The following is a 26,816-nucleotide window of genomic DNA, read 5'->3' as shown; positions in this document are numbered from 1 at the left end:
CATTAAATTTAATCAAGTATATTTATATACTTACACCCTGAAAAAGAGCACTATCTCAAAAGCGTTTAAAAGTGCCAAAAAAGTGAAAAAATCATTTTCAAAGCCTCAAAAAGTGGTCTTAGAGCAGTCAGAAAAATCTGAAAAAAATTCAAGCTAATGTATTAATGTCCCCAAAATTACTTCTGATAGATTGGGAAAGAAAAAAAATATTGGATATACAATATGAATTTCAAACGATGTAAAATACTTACGGAATAGTAGAGCTTTGTGCAGAAAAAATGCATTTCGCGCTTAGTTAAAAAAAGAACGTGCTGCGATTTCGTTCTCAGTGAATTTTGACTAAAGAATCATTAAGAAATAAGTTGACGCCGGAAAATTTCCAGTGACAAGACCTCCCACGATAACCCCCCTTCCCGGGAACCGCGCCTGGTTAAAGAACCTCAGAACCTGGTTCAACACAACATCTGTGCATCTTTTCCGCGTTGCTGCAGATAAAGTGAAGATTGCCATGATGATCGCCAACATTCGTCACGGATAGGCACATCAAGAAGAAGACATACCTGAACTTTTACCGTGATAATCAAATATAATAATAATAATCTTTCATTTAACACCCCTAACCCCCTAAGTAATAGCATGATATTGATATTACAGGGATGTTCAAAATTGGAATAAAAACAACTGATTTTGTGTCTGATTTATTAAATTAAAATCATTACACATTACAGATCTAATTAACAATATGTCAAATAAAACAATAACATTTTAAGTTGTAAAAAAATATATCCTAATAGGTGAAGGTTTACCCCTAAAACGACCCTTAGAAACGGAATATATTGACTTTGCACTTCTAGCGCACCAAACCTTTTTCAGTCGATTCTATATATTATTCAAGTTCAAATTTATGTTTTTTTGTTTTTCCAAGTGGACCCAAAATTGTTATTAAAAAATAACTAATCTAAAATAACGTATGTCATCGAAATTACTTTTTCTCTTGGTAATTTATTCGAAAAATGCTCCCTTTTCAAGTTATTTTAAATTTTTTGGATTTTTTTTGCTAAAAACTACTAAATGAATTGTAATTATACAAAAAGATTTATAATCTTTAAACCTTCAAGTATAAGTAAAAATATTTTGACAAGGATAAATAGTTCCTACCTCGCTGAAAACAAAGACCCAAATATTTCGAATATGCCTTTAGAGCAGTCTAAGTATGAACAGCGGTCGCAGCGATACAGGTACACAGCGCGTAAATCTGTTATGTTTTTAGCAATATAGAAACCATTAATTTATCCTTGTCAAAATATTCTTAACTGTACTTGAACGTTTAAAGATTAAAAAGCTTTTTGTCATAAAACACAATTTTGCAATAAACACAATTGATTTGTTTTTATACCAAATTGCAAATAAAAGGGTTATACTGCAATACCCTTTTTATATTTTGCTGCTTACAATTCTGACAACTGTCACATCGAACTAAAATGTCATGTAAGAATAAATGTTTTAAATATGTATTATCACGGACTTACCTTTTTCTGGGTCACTTGTGACGTACTGAAAAATGCCTCTGAGAAGGACCATAACAATTTCCGACGCACTTCAAAATCGAATAAAAAAGGTTTGGCGACATAAAAATGCAAAAAAATAGTTGGTTTGTGCTCTGTTTATGGGATAAACCACTCGACTATAATAGTCGTTGCCTGTAATTAAAAAGTATGTGCAATATGATTACTACAGGGTAGTTAATAAGTGACGTCCGAAGTATGTTTTCCTATTTCAGAATTAATTTTGCTATAATACTATAGAAATTGCCATAAAACGATGCTAAAAATGCTTAGAAAACAGACAAAAATTAAAGCAGAGTTACAGTTTCAAAATTGAATTTTATATGTAACTAAATATAACTGCTTTAAATGCAGCGACATAATAGTTGAAAAGGAGCGGAAGAGAAGGGATTAAGAAACGGGTGGGGGTATAGTAAACTGGTGTATTGCATAGGTTTTTCACCACGCCTCAATGGGCGGAGGGTTTTTTAGTGGTAGAAATCCCCTTTCCATAAAAAACATATATAGTCATGGAGAATATGAATAAGAACAAATGGCAAAAAGAGAACAATTAAAAAGACCCTCTCTTTTCGCTAAATGAAACAAACTGCGTAGCATTTAGTTACCAATATTAAAAATCGAAGGCACCAAAAAGAAAATACAACAAAAATACATTAGTAAGTGAGAACATATTGAGGAAACATCATTTCTATCTAGTTATGTACTAGAAACTAGTAGACAGCTGACAGTCACAAAAAAACTAGGATTTGAAAGTAATCTAAATAATATAAGTAACTCAACGCCAAAAGACTGAATACCATTTCAACTCAATAAAATGATGTCTAATATGTCATCATGAGTAAGAAGATAAAAATAAACTATTAAAGAGATTTTTTTTAAGTAACCAACCAAAATAATTTGCTTAATTTGTATGTTGATAATAGTTTGAGAAGTAGAAATCGAAACGCCCAATAAAATATTTTTTATCAAAATTGTGATTGATTCTCAATAAATTTAGTAGTAAATGTACACAATATTCTATGGCCCTTTTTCAAATCCTGCTACAGCTGCTACTCGAGACATTACACTTATACAACCCTATATAATCTTGCTACCAAAAAATTAAAAAGTTTATTACGCTTTCAAATTGATGATAGACAAACTAATCCTATAAGATAAAAAATTATCGTCAATAGAATTAGCTATTATACTGTGTGGAATAACAACTTCAGTCAACTTGCTTGGCTTGGCTCCTGCTGGTTGTATGGTACCCATGAAACATGTAGCAAGTCGACTGTCCGAGGTGTCGACAAATTCAAATTTATAGCGATATATTAAGTTTTCATCGTTTTCATTTAACTGCTGCATATTGATTGATGTGCTAGTGTGTCCACCTGTAACTAAAATAAAAAAATAATCAAAGTATTTAATCTAAAACCAGGGGCGGTTTCTCCATTGGTTCACTTGTGCAGTGAACACTAAATAAAAGTTAATTAATATACAGTTTTTTAAATCTAATAAATATTAAAATATTTTTTTAAATCTCATAGAATCATTAAATTAAAATATAACTTTATTTATTAATCATATTTATTTGCTCTACGCCGCTGGATGCAAGTGACAAGTGCAGATACTTGTGCTCTGGTGCAGAATTCAAATTGAACCAGCTAATAGTACTAACCTACTCTGTATTAGAAAGAGAAATCTTAAAATCGGTGAAAAAGCATTTCGCCTATCTAAAACAGTGAGGATTTGTGCAGTGCACCCAGAGACCAGTGGAGCGTTTCAGCAGAGAACGTTCTCTGGTTTAGGTTCACAGTTTGGAATTTTCTGTTGTGGGTTCTAGTTAAATACGGTTAAATCTTAAATACAATATCAATAGTTTTATGATGGATCCTTATTCAGTGGATTGTATAAAAGAAAATGCAAATAGTTTTGAAAATCGACTTCTTATAAAAAAGAATGGTCCACCTCGGCCGGAGATAAACTTGGTACAAGAATGTCCTATAAAAAACAAAACGTTTAAACGTTGCTTTAAAGTTGAACAATATAAAAAAACTTCGTGGTTGTGCGTGTGTGATAGACTACATTCTTTGTTTTGTTTTCCATGTTTAGTACTTTCGAAAAATGAAACTATTTCTTCAGAGTGGACAAAGCGGGCGTTCGGGATTTATCTCATTTATCGACAAAAATTAAAAACGTGGATCTTCCCAAATTCATTTAAAAAATGAAATGCAACTCTCAGATATTGACAATATTGATGTTCGCCAATTATTTTCTGGGTATAGGAAATCAATATAAAATAGACTTTAACGACCAAGTTAAAAAATCCTTACATTTTATCCGGTCTTAACGATTATGTAAAATTTTGTAATTAATCATAATTAAGAGTTGGCGCAATGATACGAAATGACCGTTAAATTGAGACGAATCTATTCATGTAAGTTTTATTGAATTTGAGTGACATTATATTCCATAAGATATGTACGGTGTCCTTTAGACAAAAAAGGTCGAGGCCCCAAAAATTTTTCGCCTGTGCCGCAATTGCCCGCGGCTTTTATTCACCGTTTCTATAATTACATTCCTTAATTGAACACCCATTTTAAATTACCACGAGCCGCCACTGGCTAAAACCAAACAAAAAGTTGTATATTTGTAATGTACTATCAAAAAATAGAGCCGGCATTCTTATGTTTATTTATCAAATGTTCAAAATTTTGGCTTTCTAAAGGACTCCGCAACACTCCTTATGGAAAAGTGGTCCCGGTCAAATTTAACGAAACTTTGTCAATGATAGTTCTCAGTGAGTAGATTAAAAAAGTCCATGGCACCTGGGTCTGAAAAACTATTATTCTCGAGCTACAGCCTTCTGAAGTTATTAAATTCAGGTACTCGGTTTACGTTAAGTGCACTAATTCACGGTCAAGTGAATGAAAATATCTATTATTTAAAGAATAGAGACTCATTTTCTTCATGCATGTTTGCGTGTTGCACATGAATTCGTGGTTAAAAATAGATGCATCGTATTTTAGTCTTCAGAAAATCTTCGAAAAGTACTCAGAAAACTGAAGAAGTGCGATAAAAAATGTGTTGCTACAGCGACATAGAAATTATCATGTTTTCATGAATCGTTCAGACTTATCCAATACCAGCATAGCTGCAGGAGCTGAGAATAGGGTAAATCCCCTCCCTCCGCATGGGCGCCCATATAAAATTTTTAGGGGGGCAGACGTGAAGACGTTGCACATTACATTTTGTAAACTTTGGATAATTTAGATGACAATATATAGTTTCAGCAACCGAAAAGCCAGGGGAGCACGGCCCCCTTCCCATGGGTATGGGCGTATATGTTCCCCCGTAACACGGTCCAGAATTAAAGGAAAAATTTTTGAAACATAAAAAAACATATTAGCTTACATGAAACTTACTACAAACACACAAATTCAACCCAATTAACTCGACAGTTAATAAAATTAAGGGAACTTATTGCACATGTTATTATCTATGTCTTGTAGTTTGGGTTTATCTATTGTATGTATTTAGTGGTTGGTGTTTTATTGGAAGTCGCCCCCTCTCCCAAGGCAAATGTTCTGCCACTGCTACTGAAGCGCCTTCAGAAAATTGAGGAACAACCACAATAAGTGCTGCTAGAGCAGAACAAGACATCTCACGTTTTCACGCATGCAGAATAGAGTGCCTCTAAAAATCATTAGATATGCCAACGAAGCAGTAGTTTTTGCAATTGGCTTAAATAATTTGCAAAGAATAGTTCCGGATATTAGCGATAGGATCCGTGGCTTCCGATCCGATAGCGATAGGCGTGGCTATCCTAGCTTTGCTTGCTGTTATTCAGAATATTCGGGTTGTAGTTGTGTTGACCGCAGACGGAAAAATTTGTGATCACGAACAACAGTGCAAAGAATGGGAGAGACACATCAGTGACCTTTTTGACGATGCTTCTCGAGAAAATGCTCCAAATACTACCTGTGACAACCAATTAGACAGAGGTCCCAGTATACTGAAGTCAGAAGTCATAAAAGCAATACAACAAGCCAAAAACAATAAAGCACCTGGACCAGATCAAATCCTTGTCGAGCTACTTAAACTTTTGGACGAGGAAAACATTACCTACTTGACTACTTTCTTTAACAAAATTTACAACGAAGGAAAAATACCAGATGATTGGTTGGAGTCACTGTTTATAACATTACCAAAGAAAAGCAGGCCCACCAAATGCAGCGATTTTAGACTAATCAGTTTGATGAGTCACACACTTAAGATACTTTTACGTATTATACAAAACCGAGTATTCCTTCTGTGCGAAATTAGAATGGGTAATAAGCAATTTGGATTTAGAAATGGTCTAGGAACTAGAGAAGCACTATTTTGTATGCGCGTTCTATTACAAAAAAGTTGTGAATTCCGAAAGAACGTTTATGTTTGTTTCATCGACTTCGAGAAGGCATTGACCGAGTACAACATGATACACTTTTCGATTGCCTGCAGGTAGCAGGACCACTACGATATAAGACTGCTGAAATACTTATATTACAATCAAGTAGCCTCTATCCAAATTGGAGACAGTCGTACTGAAAAACTGCCGATAAAACGTGGAGTACGACAAGGTTGTGTTTTATCACCCACCCTTTTTAATCTGTACTCTGAAGAAATCTTTAGGGAGGCTTTGGATGACAGACAAGAGGGAGTAAGGCTAGGCGGAGAAGTAATCAACAATATTAGATACGCTGACGATACAGCCATTCTTGCTGAAAATTTACAAGATCTTCAGACACTACTAAATCTAGTCAGTGAAGCAAGCTATCGGAGAGGCCTTAAAATCAACATTTCAAAAACAAAGTGGATGGCAGTTGGAAAGATTAATATAGATCAAGGTCAGCTTTCTCTTGATGGAGAGGAGTTAGAACGGGTAAATCATTTCAAGTACCTTGGCAGCTGGTTAAATGTAAATTGTGACTCTGATTAAGAGATAATAACTAGGATCGAAATATCACGGAAGGCTTTTATGACCTGGAAACCAGTTTTATGTAATAGAAACCTGTCGATGAATATTCGAAAGAAGGTGCTGAAATGTTATGTGTGGTCTATCCTATTGTATGGTTGTGAGACATGGACGTTAAAAACCACAATGCTAAACAAAATAGAAGCATTCGAATTGTGGTGCTATCGACGAATCCTAAAGATATCGTGGGTTTCGCACACTTCCAATGAAGGTGTTCTTCAAATGATGAATTCGGAACGTCTGCTCATAAGCATCATAAAGAGGAGAAAAACAGAATACTTCGGCCATATAATTAGAGGACCTAAATACCATCTGCTTCGCCTTATAATACAAGGAAAAGTGGAGGAAAAGAGATGGATTGGTCGAAAGAAACTTTCATGGCTGCGTAATATTAGACAATGGTGTGGCTGCACAGTAGAAGAATTATTTCGCACAGCAGCCGATAGAGAAAGATTTCAGGAAATTGTAAACATGATGACGGCCAACGTCTGAATACAGACACGGCACCTAAAGAAGAAGAAGTTGTGTTGAACCACTTTCTCAGGTTTTGAAGCCAAGATATTTTTCTTCTTGATCAAATTAATAACCTTAATTTTCACAAACTACACAAATGGAGAAAACATACAAGAAAAATTGGAAAAGAGGATGGATAACACCTATACACAAAAAGGGTAACAAAGAAGATTGCAAGAACTATCGCTGTATCACTGTAACCAGCACCTTTAGCAGATTATATGGAAAGACTTCAAAAACTCTAATAGAAAATGAATAGGCACCTTTAGAGATCGAACAACAAGCAGGATTCCGAGCATAAAGATCCTGTATCGACCGCATCTTCACGCTCAACCAACTCAACGAAAAAAAAAAAGTAGCCAGAGACAGAGAAATACATCTACTATTCGTCGATCTAACAAAGGCATAATATATGATACCGTACCACTTTCTAAATTATGGCAAGTCCTGGAAAAATACCCTATTAATATAACTTTAGTAAAAGCAGTGCAACAGTTCTATAACAATATCCAAGCAAACATAAAAATCAACAGCAGATTATCCAATAGCTTCATGGTCAATAAGGGACTACGACAGGGATGCAGCTTATCGCCAACACTGTTTAAAATCTATATAAATGAGGTCTTGAAAAAGCGTCGCAAATCGAGTTCTGGAATGGGGATACAGCTAAACGACGACTCAACACTATACAGGGTGAGGCAGATAAAAGTCCTATTAGAAATATCTCGAGAACTAAAGGAACCAGAACCATGAAAATTGGAATGAAGGGGTTTTGAAGAGTGATCTCTTTAATAAAAATATTTTCATCGATTTGCTACTTCCGGTTATACCGGAAGTGGCTTATAACTTCGTTTTTTTAAATGGAACATCCTGTATATTTTTACATTTTTGGATTCTCCTGGATGTCTTCTTTCTTAAAATATGAGGTTTTGTAATGTTATACAGGGTAGTTTAAAAGATAATTACGTTTTTTTTCTTAATTTCCTAGCAAAATTCACACCCTATAGAATTGTAGTAGTTTGACATCAAAAACTCTATTTATGTACAAATGATTTTTAATATAGTCTACTGTTGTTAAAAATTGTTAATATAGCTAAATGTTGAATTGTACTATACAGGGTTGGCCGAAACTCGGAAAGAGTATTTTCTGAGTTTTCTTAAATGGAACACCCTATATTTTATTATCGTAAGTAAATGATATTTTATGCTACTTTTTTATTTCCTAAGCATTCCCTATACCTAACTGCTTTAATTTGTGAGTTATTGGTGATTCAAGCCAAACATTAATTTCAATAAAAAATACGTGAAATTTTATTAGGTTGGCCGTGAAAATATTCAATCACAAATAATTTTTCGGAAATAAATACATATTAATCTTGACTGATCTTTAAAATTGCCAATAATGGTTGAGCTATCAAAATACCTACGTAGTTAACATTCTTGGCGCGATTAACAAAGCACAAATTAAAGCATTTAGGTATAGGGAATGCTTAAGAAATAAAAAGTACCATAAAATGTCTTTTCATTGCAATACTAAAATACAGGGTGTTCCATTTAAGAAAATTCAGAAAATCCTCATTCCGAGTTTCGACCAACCCTGTATACTAAAATTTAACATTTAGCTATACTAATAATTTTTAATAATAGTTGACTATATTAAAAATCATTTTAACATAAATAGAGTTTTTGATATCCAACTTCTACAATTCTACAGGGTGTGAAAGTTGCTATGAAATTAATAAAAAACCCTAATTAGCTTTTAAACTACCCTGTATAACATTACAAAACCGCATATTTTAAGAAAGAAGACATCGAGTAGAATCTAAAAATGTAAAAATATACAGGTGTCCCATTTAAAAAAACGAAGTTTTAAGCAACTTCCGGTATAACCGGAAGTGGCAAATTGATGAAAATATTTTTATTAAATAGAACACCCTTCAAAACCCTTTCATTCCAATTTCCATGATTCTGTTGCCTTTAGTTCTCTAAATATTTCTAATAGGCCAGTTATCTGCCTCACCCTGCCCTATATACACACTGCATTTTGCTGACGATCAGGTGGTGATTGCCCAGGATAAAGATGATCTATTACATATTTACGACAAACCGGCTGTTTCAAGAATACAAAAAGTTGAGCCTATACGTTAATATAGAGAAAACCAAATATATGTGTATAGGAGGACAGAAAGGTTATTGTACCCTCGGAGATCGCTGGGAAAATTTACACTCAAAATAACAAAATTCAGTTTCGCAACACTGTGTGAATGTTGATAGTAACATATCCCTTTTAAGATAAACAGAACTGTAATTTAGTCCAGACAAATTAATATATTTTTTTGCCAACAAAAATGAGATTTTTCAACCAAATAATGTTTCAAATATGATGTACAAAATAATTTTTAATTGGGTTCTATTAATGAGCTTGCTTTTTTTGTCATTAAAGTAGAAAAAACTTTAAATTTCACTCATTAAATTATTATCGTCCAGTTATCGTCATAATTATTTTAACTGTATTAATATCTATCCGTCGACTAATTCTGAATGATTAATGGGTTGTTAAAACATTTTATCTGTAGCGGCTTCTGGAATGTCTTAAAAATATCGAATTTCATTGATAAAATGCGCATATCCCACCGATCTTCGCTTCGATCATACCATCACATCTTAATTTTATTCACTGCCACCCTAAATAGCGCGCTTGTATCAATACCATACCAATGTTCAGTTCTTCAACCATGAGTCCTTCTTCGTCCTGGACTGCATTTGCCAGCTATTTTCTTCCTTGCATAATATTTTGTAGCAACCTATATTTAGAACTTCTCATTACATGTCCGAAATACGCCAGCTTTCTCTTCTTGAGGCTTTTTATAATCTCAGTAGTCTTGCTGAGACATTCTAGTATTGTGGAGTTTCGAATCTTCTCCACCCAAGAAACTTGTAAAATTCTTCTATAGTACCACATTTCGAAAGCCTCAAGGCGATTTAGATTAATTTTACTCAAAGTCCAAGACTCGACTCCATAAAGTAAGACCGAGAACACGTAGCGGCGAAGTAGGCGGATCGTCAATGCCAAGATTACGTCTCTGTTATTGTACCCTCGGAGATCGCTAGGAAAATTTACACTCAAAATAACAAAATTCAGTTTCGCAACACTGTGTGAATGTTGATAGCAGTGTTGCCAATCGCATTTCTCTAGATTATCCGATGATCGCTCGAAAAATATCCGATTTGTCACGAAAAGGTACGCCAGGTCAAAAATTATTCTGTTATTAAAATCAATGTTGCCAATGTTATTCTTTTAGTCCCCTTTACAACTATCAAATAACAAAATTCGTTGTTCGTACGCCAATCAGTTGATTGTAATCAATTATCATTATGATAATTAACATAATTGATTGATTAATTAATTATTAATTATCAATTAACGTAACAATTAGGGAGCGTTCAAGTATTACGTAACGCGATTTTTGACCCCCCCCCCCCCAACCTGCGTTACGTAATACTTGAACGCTCCCTTATTAACATAACTGATTAATTAATCAATTAATCTCATAATTGTAATCAATTATGTTTTCAGCAACCCAATCAAAGTTGACATTGACAGTAATTAAATATTAAATATTTGACAATGATCAGGTGGTTCCATTTCTGATTAGCGTTCGAACAACCGGCCCTTTAATCTACTGGATTCTCTATTTCACGGCTTAAAAATTTTCGTTTATAGATGAAACTCTCGTATCCTAGCTGATTATTACCTAATTCATGTATGTAAATACTATTTACTTACTATTATTATATTATTCGTATTTTGTATTATCGTAAGTGTTAAATTCTAAATAAATAAATAAATCTAAGTATTTCGTTATTTGGATCGTTATTGGGACCGTGCAAGTTCGGCAAAGCGACCCCTATTTCTACGCTCTATACTAAAATTCGCACTTTTAATTATATTGGCCAATTATATTAGTCCTGGTTACTGGATAATTGTCAAGGCCATAGTCCAAAAAAATAATAAGAAGAAAAAATAAGATTCAGGTTATGTTATGAAAACGTCAACAATTGTATGTAGTAAATAAAATTAGTTATTAAAATGCAGTACTGCAAGCAAAATAAAATTAATTAAAGTTACCTTTATATAATAATTGCATATCATATCAATATTGTGGAGCAATATATAATTTTTCTGCTTCAATGACAGAAGGTATGAAATATACGTCAATTTGATAATTTCAATTGACAATATGAATTATTTAAGATAGTTGCAATATTTCTCCGCGACTCGCGCAGGGTCGTTTCTCGTTTCCCCTTCCAAGTACTTGCACACCGCGAATATTAATTTATTATAATTATTTAAGTAAAAAAAAACACTTTTAAATATTATTTTATTAAAAACGTAATAACTACCTAAAACTAGGTACTGGAAAAATAAATAATAAATAAATCAATACAAAATAACCTACAGCTACATTCATAGCATAGGCGCAAAATTTCTGGTCAATGCTTTTAACATGCATTATTTTTATCGAGTCCTGAGTTACTTAAGCACTGCACTCCGTAAAATGAAAATAAAACTAAATCGTGCGTGAATTAGCTTTCATAAGTTTAAAGACTAAAAACTAAAAACTCATCGGACGGCAATAAACTCATACTCATCGAACTAATACTCATCGAAACAATAACATCGGACGGCAGACGATTTTTGAAATTTGAATTGTATTAGTATGCCCTAAGTGGATGCACTTGTGCATTTAAATTCTAAACATAAGCATCGGCACATGTCCCTTTTGTCAAAAGATGAAAAGTATCGGATGTCACTAAAATTCATCCAGTATAGACTATTTATAAAAATTTGGGCGGAACCAAACAAAATTAATGTGTTGTTGGTGTTAAGAATATATGGATGAGAAAGTTTTAGTCGATGGTAGATACACTGAAAAATATCCGCAAATATCCGATTTATTTAAAGATACGAAGAAGATACGACAACTCTCAAAAAGGTACGCAAATCGGATAATTATCCGCCGATTGGCAACACTGGTTGATAGTAACATATCCCTTTTAAGATAAACAGAACTGTAATTTAGTCCAGACAAATTAATACATTTTTTTGCCAACAAAAATGAGATTTTTCAACCAAATAATGTTTCAAATATGATGTGCAAAATAATTTTTAATTTGGTTCTGTTAATGAGCTTGCTTTTTTTGTCATTAAAGTAGAAAACACTTTAAATTTCACTCATTAACTCATTATCGTCCAGTTATCGTCTTAATTATTTTAACTGTACTAATTTCCGTCGACTAATTCTGATTGATTAATGGGTTGTTAAAACATTTTATCTGTAGCGGCTTCTGGAATGTCTTAAAAATATCGAATTTCATTGATAAAATGCGCATATCCCACCGATCTTCGCTTCGATCATACATAATATGTTCAGTAGTATCTATGTAAATGTAAATTTTTTAAAGAAATAGGTCCGGATTAAGGGGCTATCCTAGTGTAAAAGTACGAAATTCATATACTTTTTTTGGGAATTTCTAAAATAAAAAGTACTCTACCGATTGTTTTGAAAATTTGCACCAGCAGTTACTATAAAAAGAAGTATGTACATGTAAAACAATTTTCATAAAAAAATATTGAAAATTAATATATTTATTCGCCATCTACTGGCACAGTGAAAATAAAAACATAGCTCCACTGCTGCAGTGATTGGGACTAATAGAGATCCTGAAACATAAAATTTCAAAGTTATTATTAAAATATAAGTTATTTTCTATACTATCAACTATAGTGCGGCAGATTCGTGCAAATATTTATAAGAATTGCACATTTAATGATACAAGCATATAAATTGGGCCACATATACTGCACATAAAGGTTCAAATTTAGATATGAGGCCATCTCAGATTTTGCCTTTTACAAAAATGGCGGACATTCAAAATGGGCGACTATATATACAGTGCTAGTCAAAAGTCCGTACCCCCCCTCGTATCTTTTGAACGGTTATACCTATAATAGTGAAATTTGGAGGGAGAAAATAAACGGACGTAAGCTTCTTAACTAGTTATGACAGGTGACGTCATAGTGACAGATGACGTTACAGAGCCACTGTGACCGATAATTTTAAATGGGACCTTATGGCAAGTGATACCTCGTATGAAAGGTATTTAAAATACCTATTCAGTCATACTAATTTTGTTTGGGTTTAAGCAAATTTTGATGAATAAATGAAATAAATATAAAATTGTAGTTTCGCATTTAATTAATAAAAATTCAAAATTCCGCCTATGATTACTTGTCAAACAGGTTGACGTTGACGTAAAAACTACTAGAGAATTAAAAAACGTCAACTTTTTTGACAAAAAATCCATAAGCGGACATTTGAATTTTTATTAATTAAATTCGAAACTACAATATTATATTTATTTAATTTATTCACCAAAATCAAAATCAACTTAAACCCAAAAAAAAATAGTATGACTGAATAGGTATTTTAAATACCTTTCAAACGAGGTATCACTTGCTATAAGGTCCCATTTAAAATTATCGGTCACAGTGGCTCTGTAACGTCATCTGTCACTATTACGTCACCTGTCATAACTAGTTAAGAAGCTTACGTCCGTTTATTTGCTCACTCCAAATTTCACTATTATAGGTATAACCGTTCAAAAGATACGAGGGGGGGGGGTACGGACCTTTGACTAGCACTGTATGTGACTAATAGCACGATATCTTTTGAATGAAAAGTCCGATTTCAACCAAATTTGGTACATAGGTTCCTTTTGTGATTTACAAGGTCTATGTCGTGAACTGGAAGAATCGGTTTACCAGAAGTTGTGTTTTTCCTGGTTTTTCATGTAAAACTATTTTATATTATGTAAATAATTTATTTTCAATTTTTTTACCCTGTATATATTAATTTTTCATAATGGTAATACCGCCATTGAAAAGAGCGTCATAATATTTTTTAGTAAATATTTTGAAGTTTTTATTTATGTTAATTACCATTTAATAAATGCATAACGTATCTTCACATGTACCTTTGTGTGGCAGATTCGTGCAAATATTATAAGAATTATTGTGAATTTACCGGTAGAAGCATATAATTTGGACCACATATACTACACATACAAAAGTTCAAATTCAGATATGAGGCCATCTCAGATTTTGCCTCTTACAAAAATGGCGAGTATTCAAAATGGCGGCTATACATATGTGAGTAATAGCACGATAGCTTTTGAACGAAAAGTCCGATTTCAGCCAAATTTGTCATCAAGGTTGTTTTTTGGATGAATAAGATCGAGGTTTTGAACCGGAAGAATCGGTTCACCAGAAGTTGTGTTTTTACTGTTTTTTTTTATGTAAAAATCTGTTGTTTTTTTCAATTCTTTCACCCTGTATATATTAATTTTTCAAAAAGTTAATACCGCCATTGAAAAGAGTGTAAACATAATTTTTACGAGAGATTTTGAACTTTTTAGTTATGTTAATTACAGTTTAATAAATGCATAACGTATCTTCAGATGTACCTGTGTGCTTCAGATTCATTTTGAATGCCCGCCATTTTTGTAAAAGATAAAATCTGAGATGGCCTCATATCTAAATTTGAATCTTTGTATGTGTAGTGTGTGTGGTCCAAATTATATGATATAACCATTAAATGCACAATAATTCTTATATTATTTGCACGAATCTGCCGCACATAGTCGCCGCAAAATATTGCCTAAAAATATTTTTACGCTCTTTTCAACGCCGGTGTTAACTTTTTGAAAAATTAATATATACAGGGTGAAAGAATTATTAGAAAAACAACATGTTTTTACATAAAAATCAGGAAAAACACAACTTCTGGTAAATCGATTCTTCCGGTTCAAGATTTTGGTCTTGCACATCAAAAGAAGAACCTATATACCAAATTTGGTTGAAATCGGACTTTTCGTTCAAAAGTTATCGTGCTATTAGTCACATATGTATAGTCGCCATTTTGAATGCCCGCCATTTTTGTAAAAAGTAAAATCTGAGATGGCCTTTTATCTAAATTTGAACCTTGATGTGTGTAGTATACGTGGTCCAAATTATATGCTTCTACGATTAAATTCACAATAATTCTTATAATATTTGTACGAATCTGTCACACATAGGTACATGTGAAGATACATTATGTATTTATTAAATGGTAATTAACATAACTAAAATTTTCAAAATATTTTCTACAAAATAATTTTATGCTCTATTCAATTGCGGTATTACCTTTTTGAAAAATTAATATATACAGAGGGAAAAAATTGAAAAAAAAAAAACATATTTTTTACATAAACAACCAGTAAAAACACAACTTCTGGTAAACCGATTCTTCTGGTTCACCACATCCATCTTGTAAATCAAAAAAAGAACCTATATACCAAATTTGGTTGAAATCAGAAGTCTCGTTCAAAAGTTATCGTGCTATTAGTCACATATGTATAGTCGCCATTTTGAATCCCCGCCATTTTTGTAAAAGGTAAAATCTGAGATGGCCTCATATCTAAATTTGAACCTTTATTAGTATATGTGGTCCAAATTATATGCTTGTATCATTAAATGTGCAATTGTATCACATATCGGCCACACTACTAGGGGTTTTTTAATCGGATAAAAAATGTCATTTTGGCGGTTTTTGAAACCGAAAATATTTTAGCTAATTTTAAAAATTTGGTTTAACACTTCGTCATTTTTCCAAATTTTAATATTTTTCAAAAATCCTAGTTGATGGTATAGGAAATAACTTATATTTCAATAATCACTTTGAAATTTTATGTTTCAGGATCTCTATTAGTCCCAATCACTGCAGCAGTGGGGCCATGTTTTTATTTAACGGTGCCAGTAGATGGCGCATAAATCGTTTAGTTTCAATATTTTTTTATGAAAATTGTTTTACATGTGCTTCTTTTTATAATAAATGCTCATGCAAATTTTCAAAACAATTGGTACAGTACTTTTTATTTTAGAAATTCTCAAAAAAGTATATGAATTTCGTACTTTTACACTAGGATAGCCCCTTAAATCAACTTAAATTATCCAATGGTTAACAAAAACCAGTAACAATAAATATATACATACCTTTTATAGTCAATTTAAACATTTGACCAGAAGCAATCAAAAGGTATATAAATTCTTTTGTATTACTTTTTATATCCAATGTATGAATTTCATTGAATGCCAAGACACGGTCAGGATGTTCTTCATTAACATGATTAAAAAGAGCTGGCTTTCTAAACTTCAAGCCACAGTTGAAAACACATGGACTGTCTTCCAAGTCACAGTTTTGCTCATGCATGCGGATCTTATCAGAAGTTGTTAAAAATCCACAACCAATTTCCTGATTTTTACAAGGATACTGTACTCTGGTAGTTACACTTTCTAGAGTGAAATTACGTGTTTTCTTTGTCAAGGAACTGCGACAATTAGGACAAATACGAACTAACTCAACGCATCTGTTGCATATACTGTGGCCTAAAAATAAATAATATTAAATATACGCCAGTCAATGAGAGCAAGAACAGGATATTGCCTCCGAATTCTATACTACTGCATGGATTTTAATGAAATTTTGGGAATAGCCTCTACTTATATCCTAATTCAAAGTCTACTCTATGATGATGTGCGCTTTTGTCTTGGGGGTGGTTCCCATCCTTTCTCGGGGGTGGAAAATGTTTTGGCTAAAATAACCACGGAAGTGTCTAGAGAAATTAATTCTAAGCAAAAACTGTTCTATATTTTTTTTTGAAAACTTAATACTTTTTTTTATGGTTTTGGTTGAAAATTTGCCATTTTCATTGAAACATAACACCTCTTCGAACGGTTTTTTGCGAATACCTTAACAATTATGCATCTAACTAAAAAACTATATAAAACATTTTTGTAACTCATAAAATAAAAAAGATATTCGGTCCTTCATAAATCTTCTAGTTATAATACAAAAAGAGATATGGTAGACGAAAAGAGTTTGTTTCTTTGGTGCATGCCCAAATCGGTGTATTCAACTTGAAATAACAGAGAAACGTTCGATTTTAGGTGTGCATTGCTACCAATACCTTTTGTAGTGCTTTAGTGCTTGTAGTGTAGACCTTTAAAATGAGTAATATTAAATGTCGATTACATTCAAACTAAACGTGATATGCTGCAAAAAATTGATTACTAATGTATTTTAAGAAAAAAGTATATTTTTAACCACCAAAATTTTAATGCATCGTTTACATTCTACAATACCTTTTATTATAGTGTTATTTCTATGTTCAAAAAGTTGGACGGGCTTAAAATGAATGGTTTTTAAGAAAAACAAGATCAAATTATAGAGCGCATTTTAAAACTTTCTTAAAAATCGTCCTTTTCCTCCATGTAACTTGAAAATGAAAAGAGATACAGTAATGAAAAACAAAAACAAAATTTTTATCTAAAAAAGCCCTACATTTTTGTACGGTATCTTTTTTCGTATCTCTTATCATTTTCGAGTTAAAAGGACAAAAAGAAAGATTTTTAAGAAAAGTTAAAAATGCGCTCTATAATAATTTGATCTTATTTTTTTTCAAAAACCATCCATTTTAAACCCGTCCAACTTTTTGAACATAGAAATAACACTATATAGTATGGTATAGTTAGACCCAAACCCAGACATCCAAAGTGAAAGTTATCCTCCAACACCAAATTGTTCTATATGGTCCACATAATGTTCAGAAAAAAGTCACACCATTTTGAGCGTCGGGTTTGGGGGGGGGGGGGAGAGGGGGGAGAAATCTGCAAATTCGTAGTTTTTTACGTTTTTCGTCAATATTTCTAAAACTAAGCGGTTTAGCATGAACAACCCTCTACACAAAATTGTTCTACATTAAATTTGAAATAAAAAAGGCCCTATGCATAACCCTTCTAAAATAACCGGTTCCAAAGTTACGGAGGTAGTATAATTGGTCCAAAAAAAGGCCTAACCCAGACATCCAAAGTAAAAGTTTTCCTTCAACACCAAATTGTTCTATATGGTCCACATATTGTTCAGTAAAAAGTTACACCATTTTGAGCGTCCGTTTTGGGGGAGATGGGGGAGAAGTCGGTAAATTAGTAATTTTTTTAAGTTTCTCGTCAATATTTCTAAAACTATACTTTTGCGTAAGGAATATGTTCTATAGAAAAATGTTCTACATAAAATTTAAAACAAAAAAGGTTCTGTACATAATTGTTATAAAATCAACGGTTCCAGTGTTACGGAGGGTGAAATTGGAGGTTTTCGATACTTTTTATATGTACCGATTTCTCCCCCTCTCCCCCCCAAACCCGACGCTTAAAATGGTGTGACTTTTTTCTGAACATTATTTGGACCATATAGAACAATTTGGTGTTGGAGGATAACTTTCACTTTGGATGTCTGGGTTTTTGGTATAGTTATATCATAAATGTTGCCCAAACAATATAAAAAGTATCGAAAACCTCGACTTTTCACCCTCCGTAACTCTGGAACCGTTGATTTTATAACAATTATGTATAGAACATTTTTTGTTTTAAATTTCATGTAGAATATTTTTGTATATAACATTGTTTACGCTAATGCATATTTTTAGAAATATTGACGAAAAACGTAAAAAAACTACTAATTTACCGGATTCTCTCCCATCTCCCTCCCAAACCGGACAAAACTTTTTACTGAACAATATGTGGACCATATAGAACATTTTGATGTTGGAGGAAAACTTTTACTTTGGATGTTTGGGTTAGGCCTTTTTTTGGACCAGTTATACTATACTACCTCCGTAACTTTGGAACCATTCATTTTAGAAAGATTATGCATAGGACCTTTTTTATTTCAAATTTAATGTAGAACAATTTTGTATAGAGGGTTGTTCATGCAAAACCGCATAGTTTTAGAAATATTGGCGAAAAACTTAAAAAGCTACGAATTTACCGATTTCTCCCCCTCTCCCCCCCAAACCCGACGCTCAAAATGGTGTGACTTTTTTCTGGACATTGTGTGGACCATATAGAACAATTTGGTGTTGAAGGATAACTTTCACTTTGGATGTCTGGGTTATGCCATCTTTTGGATCAACTGTACTATACTAATAATAAAATGTATTGTAAAAGGAAAACGATGCATTTAAATTCTGGTGGATGAGGGGTTAAATATACTTCTCATTTTTTCTTAAAATACATTAGCCATCAATGTTTTAGCAGCATATCTCGCTTAGTTTGAATGTAATCGACATTTAATATTGCTCATTTTAAAGGTCTTTTCAAGCACTACAAAAGATAGTAGTATCATTATACACCTAAAATCAGCCATTTCTCTGTTATTTGAAATTGAATACACCGATTTGAGCATGCACCAAAAGAAAAACAAACTCTTTTCACCTACCATATCTCTTTTTGTATTATGTATATAACTAGAAGATTTATGAAGGAACGAATCTCTTTATTTTTTTATAAACTACAAAAATGTTTTATATACAGTAATAGAAACACCTACTAAGGAAGAAATAGAAAATGAAATAAGGGGACTAAAAAACAATAAAAGTCCAGGAATATCAGAAATATCGGCGGAAACGATAAAAGCAGGAGAAAAAACACTACACAAAGAGATACATAACCTGATAAAAAGCATATGGGAAACAGAAAGTATGCCAGGAGAATGGGCCAGAGCCAGGATATATAAATATATCCTTGGCCATAACCCATAGATAAAAAAGGTGACAAAATGAGATGTGAAAATTATAGAGGTATCGCGTTGCTAGAAGTCGTTTACAAAATCTTGACAAACATCATAAGAAAAAAGCTAAATCCATACACGGAAAATAGTTCAGAGAAATAAGGAAAAAAAATAGCCTGTTGGTGACACAACCCCCTCCAGGCCGAAACCAAATTTTTTGAGTAATATGGACATCTATAATAATAACCTATATATTTCCTGCAGCCGATTTTGATGATATACATAGTTATAAACAAATGAAGATCAAAAAACGGTAAATTTTCGCTTTTTTCGTCTATTATTAAGAAAATAGGCATTTTAAACAAATTTGAGAGTAAGAAACTCATAAATGGTATAAAAAACTTCAATATGGCGTTTGCTTAATATGTCTATCCTTATCGGTTGCTTAGAAAATTGCAAAATAAATCATAAATTTTGAGTTTTTATAAATATTTATAACTTATGTAAAAATTAACTTAGAACCTTCTTATTACACGGAATGCTGAGACTTATGGTGCTTAATTCATACCCTAAATTTCGAAGAAATTGGTCAAATAGTTTAACAGTTATTTAGTTTGTTTTTCCCAAATTTATTTTTTTTGCAACACTGTAAGTCAGAAAATGATGAAGCTACAGTAATACTTTGGATAGTTTATGGAAGAAGGAAATTTACAGTATTAATTTAATTAAAAAAAAATTACAAAAAATAATTATAAATATTGCAAAATTATTTTGCAAAAACATGTGAATTAAATAAATGGGGGGGCTAACTTTGTCCCTAATTGTCCTAGGACAGTTGTTTTTCTTTCTAAATGTGTATAAAAATTCAGTCTTTCTAAATATGAAAAAATAATTTTTCTACAGGTAACGGTTAAAAAGTTATTCTAATTGTTTATAAGTAAGCAAAAAATCGACATGTTTTTTCAAAATAATTTTACACTGTTTAAAATTATTTTTTGTCATTTATTTTTAATAATGGTAATAGTATAAATGTTCTTCTTTCATAAACTGTCCGAAGTATGATTGTAGCCTCATAATTTTCTGACTTGTAGTGTTGCAAAAAAAATGAATTTGGGATAAACAAATTAAATAACTTTTAAACTATGTGACCAATTGCTTTGAAATTTAAAATATAATTTAAGTACAAGAAGTATCAGCATTCCGTGTAATAAGAAGGTTCTAAGTTAATTTTTACATAAGTTATGAATATTTATGTAAAAACTCAAAATTTATGATTTATTTTGCAATTTTCTAAGCCACCAATAAGGATGGACATATTCAGCGAACGCCATATTGAAGTTTTTTATACGATTTATGAGTTTCTTACACTCAAATTTGTTTAAAGTGCTTAACTTTTTGGTAATAGACGAAAAAAGCGAAAATTTAGCGTTTTTTGATCTTCATTTGTTTATAACTATGTATATCATCAAAATCGGCTGCAGGAAACATATAGGTTAATAATATAGATGTCCATACTACTCAAAAAATTTGGTTTCGGCCTGGAGGGGGATGTGTCACGAGAAAAGTCTTATTTCTCTGGACTAAAAGATGTTGGGCGAATATCAGGCAGGATTCAGAAGCAATAGGTCGACGACAGACCAAATATTTGCGTTAAAAGAAATCCAGACTACGTACTACGAACATAAAATAGCAGTATACGTCCTGTTCGTCGACTTTAAGCCTACGATACGGTAAAGCGGCAACAGATGTATGAATTAATGAAAGAGATGGGCCTACCAAGTAAAATCGTCAGGATGGTAAAGATGACTATGGATAACACCACAAACGAATTAGCATGGAAGGGGCATAAATCAAATAATTTTGAAACAAAGGAAGGATTAAGACAAGGAGACCCACCATCAATGACTCTTTTTAATGTAATACTGGAAGAAATAATTACAAAAAGTAAAAAAACACACAGGAAACGATTTTTAAAAATGGCCACCAATGTATTGCATTCGCAGATGATCTAACATTATTATCGACAAGTAAGAAAGAGCTACCTAACAAAATTAATGAGCAATATAATAAAACAAGCCAAAATTTTTGGTCTTCTCATAAATAAGGAAAAGACAAAATACATGATAATGGGAGAAAAAGAAGACAATTTTACATTGGAGATAGAAGGAGAAAATGTATGCGCATTTAAAAGAGTTTCAGAATTTACATACCTGGGTGTAAAAGTAGATGAAAAGGGACATGAGGAAGGGGAGATAAAAGCAAGGATAGCAAAAGGAAACAAAAAGTATGGAGCATTGCGACCATTAATGAAATCCAAATATGTCTCAACAAAAACAAAAATAAGAATCGACAAAACAGTTATCAGACCTACAGCTACATATGCATGTGAAACATGAGTGCTAAAAAAATCAGAAATGGACCTTCTAGAAAGATGGGAGAGAAAAACACAAAGATCAATATATGGAGGCGTGAAAATAGATGGTCAATGGAGAAGAAGAAATAAAAAGGAACTGGAAGAACTATATAATGAACCAGAAATAACGACGTCTATCAAAGCACAGAGAATCCGATACTTAGGAGACATTGAAAGAATGGGAAAGGAAAGAATGCCAAAAATGGTTCTATCACGCAAACCAATACAAAAAAGAAGAATAGGTAGACTAAGAAGGAGATGAAAGGACAGCGTATATGAAGACTTACAAAAAAGTAATATTATAAACTGCAAAGAAAAAGCTTTGGACAGAAAACAATGGAAGGAAGTGGTGAAGAAATGTATGGAAAGACTATAAGGAATATTAAGTGTAGTATTAAATGTTTTATATAAACAAATGTAATATTGTATATAGTAGTATAGGATATAGCATTATATAGATATGTAATGGCTCCAGTACACGTTGGGCCAACTAGTTGGCCAATGAGTTGGGCCAATAAGTTGGGCCAAGTAAGAACAGTGAATACATGGTGATTACACGTTGGTGGAGTTATCAGTCTGCATTAACCTTTCTTAGTGGATAAACAAAAAACAAACTCTGATTATGGATATGGATGTGGAGACTGTAGCAGCTGCCGCAATTAATTTGTACAATGCGTTCAATGCTTATAGAAAAGTGTACCAAACAAGAGTGATTAAAAAACAATGGCACAAACGACGGTGCTTTTACACCGAAAAAAGTATTCATATTAAAACACAACCTTAAAATTAATACTTATAAACAGTATCAGTATTGTGAGAAGAGAAAACAAATATTTTAAACTCAACGACAACAACGTGTTCAGTATTCATAACCAAACAGCTGTTTGGCAGATCGTGCAAGTCCCAAAAATCCTTTGATTTGTACACCAAATACCGACAAGATTCGGTTTGTAGACCAACGCTGACCGCCAATCGCAAACTCATGCCAAGTGGTCCTGTACACGTTGGCCCAACTCCTTGGCCCAACTGATTGGCCCAACGTGTACTAGCCCCATAATAGTAATTGTAAAGAAAAATTAAATCTTTCAGCCCTAGGCCTTCAAGGCCTGTTGAGCTTAATAAATAAATAAATAATAACTTGAAAATGATAAGAGATACAGTAATGAAAAACAAAAACAAAATTTTTATCTAAAAAAGCCCTACATTTTTGTACGGTATCTTTTTTCGTATCTCTTATCATTTTCGAGTTAAAAGGACAAAAAGAAAGATTTTTAAGAAAAGTTAAAAATGCGCTCTAAAATTTGATCTTATTTTTTTCAAAAATCATCCATTTTAAACTCGTCCAACTTTTTGAACATAGAAATAACACTATAATAAAAGGTATTGTAGAAGCAAAACGATGCATTTAAATTCTGGTGGATGAGAGGTTAAATATACTTCTCATTTTTTCATAAAATACATTAGCCATCAATTTTTCTTGCAGCATATCTCGCTTAGTTTGAATGTAATCGACATTTAATATTGCTCATTTTAAAGGTCTTTTCAAGCACTATGAAAGGTCTTGATAGCATTATACACTTAAAATCGACCGTTTCTCTGTTATTTAAAATTGAATACACCGATTTGAGCATGCACCAAAAGAAAAACAAACTCTTTTCACCTATCATATCTCTTTTTGTATCATATATAACTAGAAGATTTATGAAGGAACGAATCTCTTTCATTTTTTTATAAACTACAAAAATGTTTTATATATATTTTTTAGTTAGATGCATAGTTTTTAACGTATTCGCAAAAAACCGCCCGAAAAGGTGTCATTTTTCAATGAAAACGGCCAATTTTCAACTACGAATAACCCAAAAAGTATTCAGTTTTCAAAAAGAAATTATAGAACAGTTTTTGCTTAGAATTAGCTTCTCTAGCCACTTCCGTGGATATTTTGACCAAAAAATTTTCCACCCTCTTGAAGAAGTGGGAACCGCCCCCAACATAAAAGCGCCATTGTACATAGGGTAGACTTTGTTTCTTGAGCTATTCCCTACTTACTAAATATCAAGTAAATCGATGTAGTAGGATGGAATTCGGAGCCAAATATCGACTGCCCTAATAATTAAAGCAGATAATGCGATTTTGATGAAAACAGACTCCTTCAAGAAATTAACCCACCACCTTAAAAATGGGAAATTTTGGATGTCTCGAATTTCCTACACCTGTTGTTCGATTTAAGTAATGTTTTAATAAGTTATAGCCTACTTACTAAATATCAAGTAAATCGATGTAGTAGGATGGAATTCGGAGCCAAATATCGACTGCCCTAATAATTAAAGCAGATAATGCGATTTTGATGAAAACAGACTCCTTCAAGAAATTAACCCACCACCTTAAAAATGGGAAATTTTGGATGTCTCGAATTTCCTACACCTGTTGTTCGATTTAAGTAATGTTTTAATAAGTTATAGCCTTGTTCTTTAACAATATCGCCGTGATAATAATGTTGCTAGACAGGTAAATTTTCATTGTATACCGAGTTACCAAGTGTGCAAATCAAACTGTGTTTTTTCTCAAAGTTCACCACACCCTGTGGAATATTCTAGCCTTTATAAAATATTGAAATTAAAACCCAACTATAGCCTCAGGTTTTTCTAACATTCTGTTTTTTTATCGATTCGCTTATGTTGGATAAATAAAACAGTTGGGTATTTTAACAACGGGCCATGTTCTTCATCAATACAGGGTGTTTCTAAATACGTGCGACAAAATTTAAGTGGTAATACAGGTCATATTACCCGTCTGCACGCCAATGGTGAATATACAAATCTTAATTGTATATAAAAAAATGCGCGATAACGACCTCTTAAAACCCACTAAATTTCATTTACATATCTCAACCGGTTTTAGAGCAATAAATAAATTGTCAGTTTGTAAGAAAAATTTCAACACCCCGTATCTCAGAAACGAAGCATTTTCGGATATACGTTTATAAAGCAAACTGCCATTTCTATTTCATGCAGAATTACCCCGTAAAGTCTGTCGCACACCCTGTATTGATGAAAAACATGGCTAGTTGTTAAAGTACTTAACTGTTTTATTATCCAACATAAGCAATTGAATCAAAAAACAGAATGTTAAGAAAATATGGTGCTATAGTTATAGTTGGGTTTTAATTTCAGTATTTTATAAATGCTAGAATATTCCAAAGGGTGTGGTGAACTTTGAGAAAAAACACAATTACATTGATATACCCGGTATACAATGACAATTTACCGGTCTAGCAACAATATTATTACAGAATTATTGTTAAAGAACAAGGCTATAACATATTAAAAAATTAAAAATATTAAAAAGTCTCCTAACAATCATTTTTAATGCGGTACGTTAATTTCTTGGAGTAGTGTAGTTAATGTCCTAACAAAAGATAGCTCTATCAATTTTAATATATTACATATATAATAGTATATAATATAGTAGGCACTTACATTAAAAATATACATAATAGCTCTATTAAAAAGCTATACAGGGTGTTTCATTGGGAAAGTAACATACGTTAACTGTAGAAAGATGACACTTTCTACACTTTCGAGGACAAGCTCGAAACAAATGACTGTGAATGAAAAGCCCTATTGGATTCGTATTTCTCCGATCAGATCAGATCCGATGTAGACCGATTTTCCGGCGAGGGTGCCTACATTGGTTCCATTAACTTCCGACCACCGACCACCGACAATGAGTTCCAATGAAGATGTGTTAATGTGTTGGCTGTTGTTGGAAAACAACGTTTTTAAAAGACGTAGAAAAAAACGTAGATGGGTGCATAAATTTAATAAAGACAGATCTTCAGGAGAATTTAATATAAACAAAAATCTACGTAACTATCCTGATAAATTTAAGATCCTATTTTTTCGTCACAAGAATGTAAAATAATTCATGAGAAAAGAAAAAATACATTGATTTATTACAAATTAGCCTTGTGTTGGCACGTATTAAAAAATATTGTCATATAAAAAGATATAGTAACACATAATAGGTAGTATAATAATTATATTTCCTGTTTTATCACAAATTGAGCAGTAATAAAATAAACTTCGGTTCTCTTTGTAAGGTTTTATCCAATATTATTTTTTGGCAATTTCAAAGACACATAGTACCCGTTAGAATTTTATAACCAAAGTGAAATTGACCATCTCAATAAAACTATTTACCTAGAGGGACAGAATAGGAAACAATAATAATTGTTTCCTATTCTATGCTAGAGGTATTAAATTTTATAGCTATAAATAAAGAGATTTTGCAATCCTTATATTCAAGACAACATTATAAAATATCTATCTTGTAGAGACACATATTACAAAATTAAATATTAAGATTTGGAAGCTATTTATTGTTGATTTATTTCATGAAATAGTTAAAACAAAAAATTAAATTACTTATATGCAAAAACCGGAATGAAACCAAACACTTCTCGATGAAAATAGGAGAAGCTACGCCCGACGTCGGCCGATATCGGATCTGATCTGATGGGATCGGAGAAAAACGGATCCAATGTAGGCACCGCCATTTAATACTAGGGGTTTATTTTTTAATCTGACGTCGGATCTGATCTGATCGGATCGGAGAAAAACGGATCCAATGTAGGCGCGGCCTTAGGCGGTTCAAAAATA

The 26,816-nt window shown here is 32.4% G+C and overlaps 1 protein-coding gene across 1 annotated transcript in view; it reads right to left on the bottom strand.

Moving 5' to 3' along the window:
* Positions 1-685: 685 nt before the first annotated feature.
* LOC126881165 (uncharacterized) overlaps positions 686-26,816 on the bottom strand; it is a 51,594-nt gene continuing 25,463 nt past the window's right edge. The window contains exons 4-5 of the mRNA XM_050645243.1: positions 16,175-16,567; positions 686-2,944 (exon numbers count right to left, since the gene is read on the bottom strand). Of these exons, the coding sequence (XP_050501200.1) occupies positions 2,679-2,944; positions 16,175-16,567 (659 nt within the window). The 3' untranslated portion in view covers positions 686-2,678. The remainder of the gene's footprint in view (positions 2,945-16,174; positions 16,568-26,816) is intronic.

This window comes from Diabrotica virgifera, chromosome 3 (assembly GCF_917563875.1).
Source record: "Diabrotica virgifera virgifera chromosome 3, PGI_DIABVI_V3a".
NCBI lineage: Eukaryota > Metazoa > Arthropoda > Insecta > Coleoptera > Chrysomelidae > Diabrotica > Diabrotica virgifera.
The sequence above is the reverse complement of the archived record's forward strand: the minus strand, read 5'-3'. Positions and strand labels throughout refer to the sequence as shown.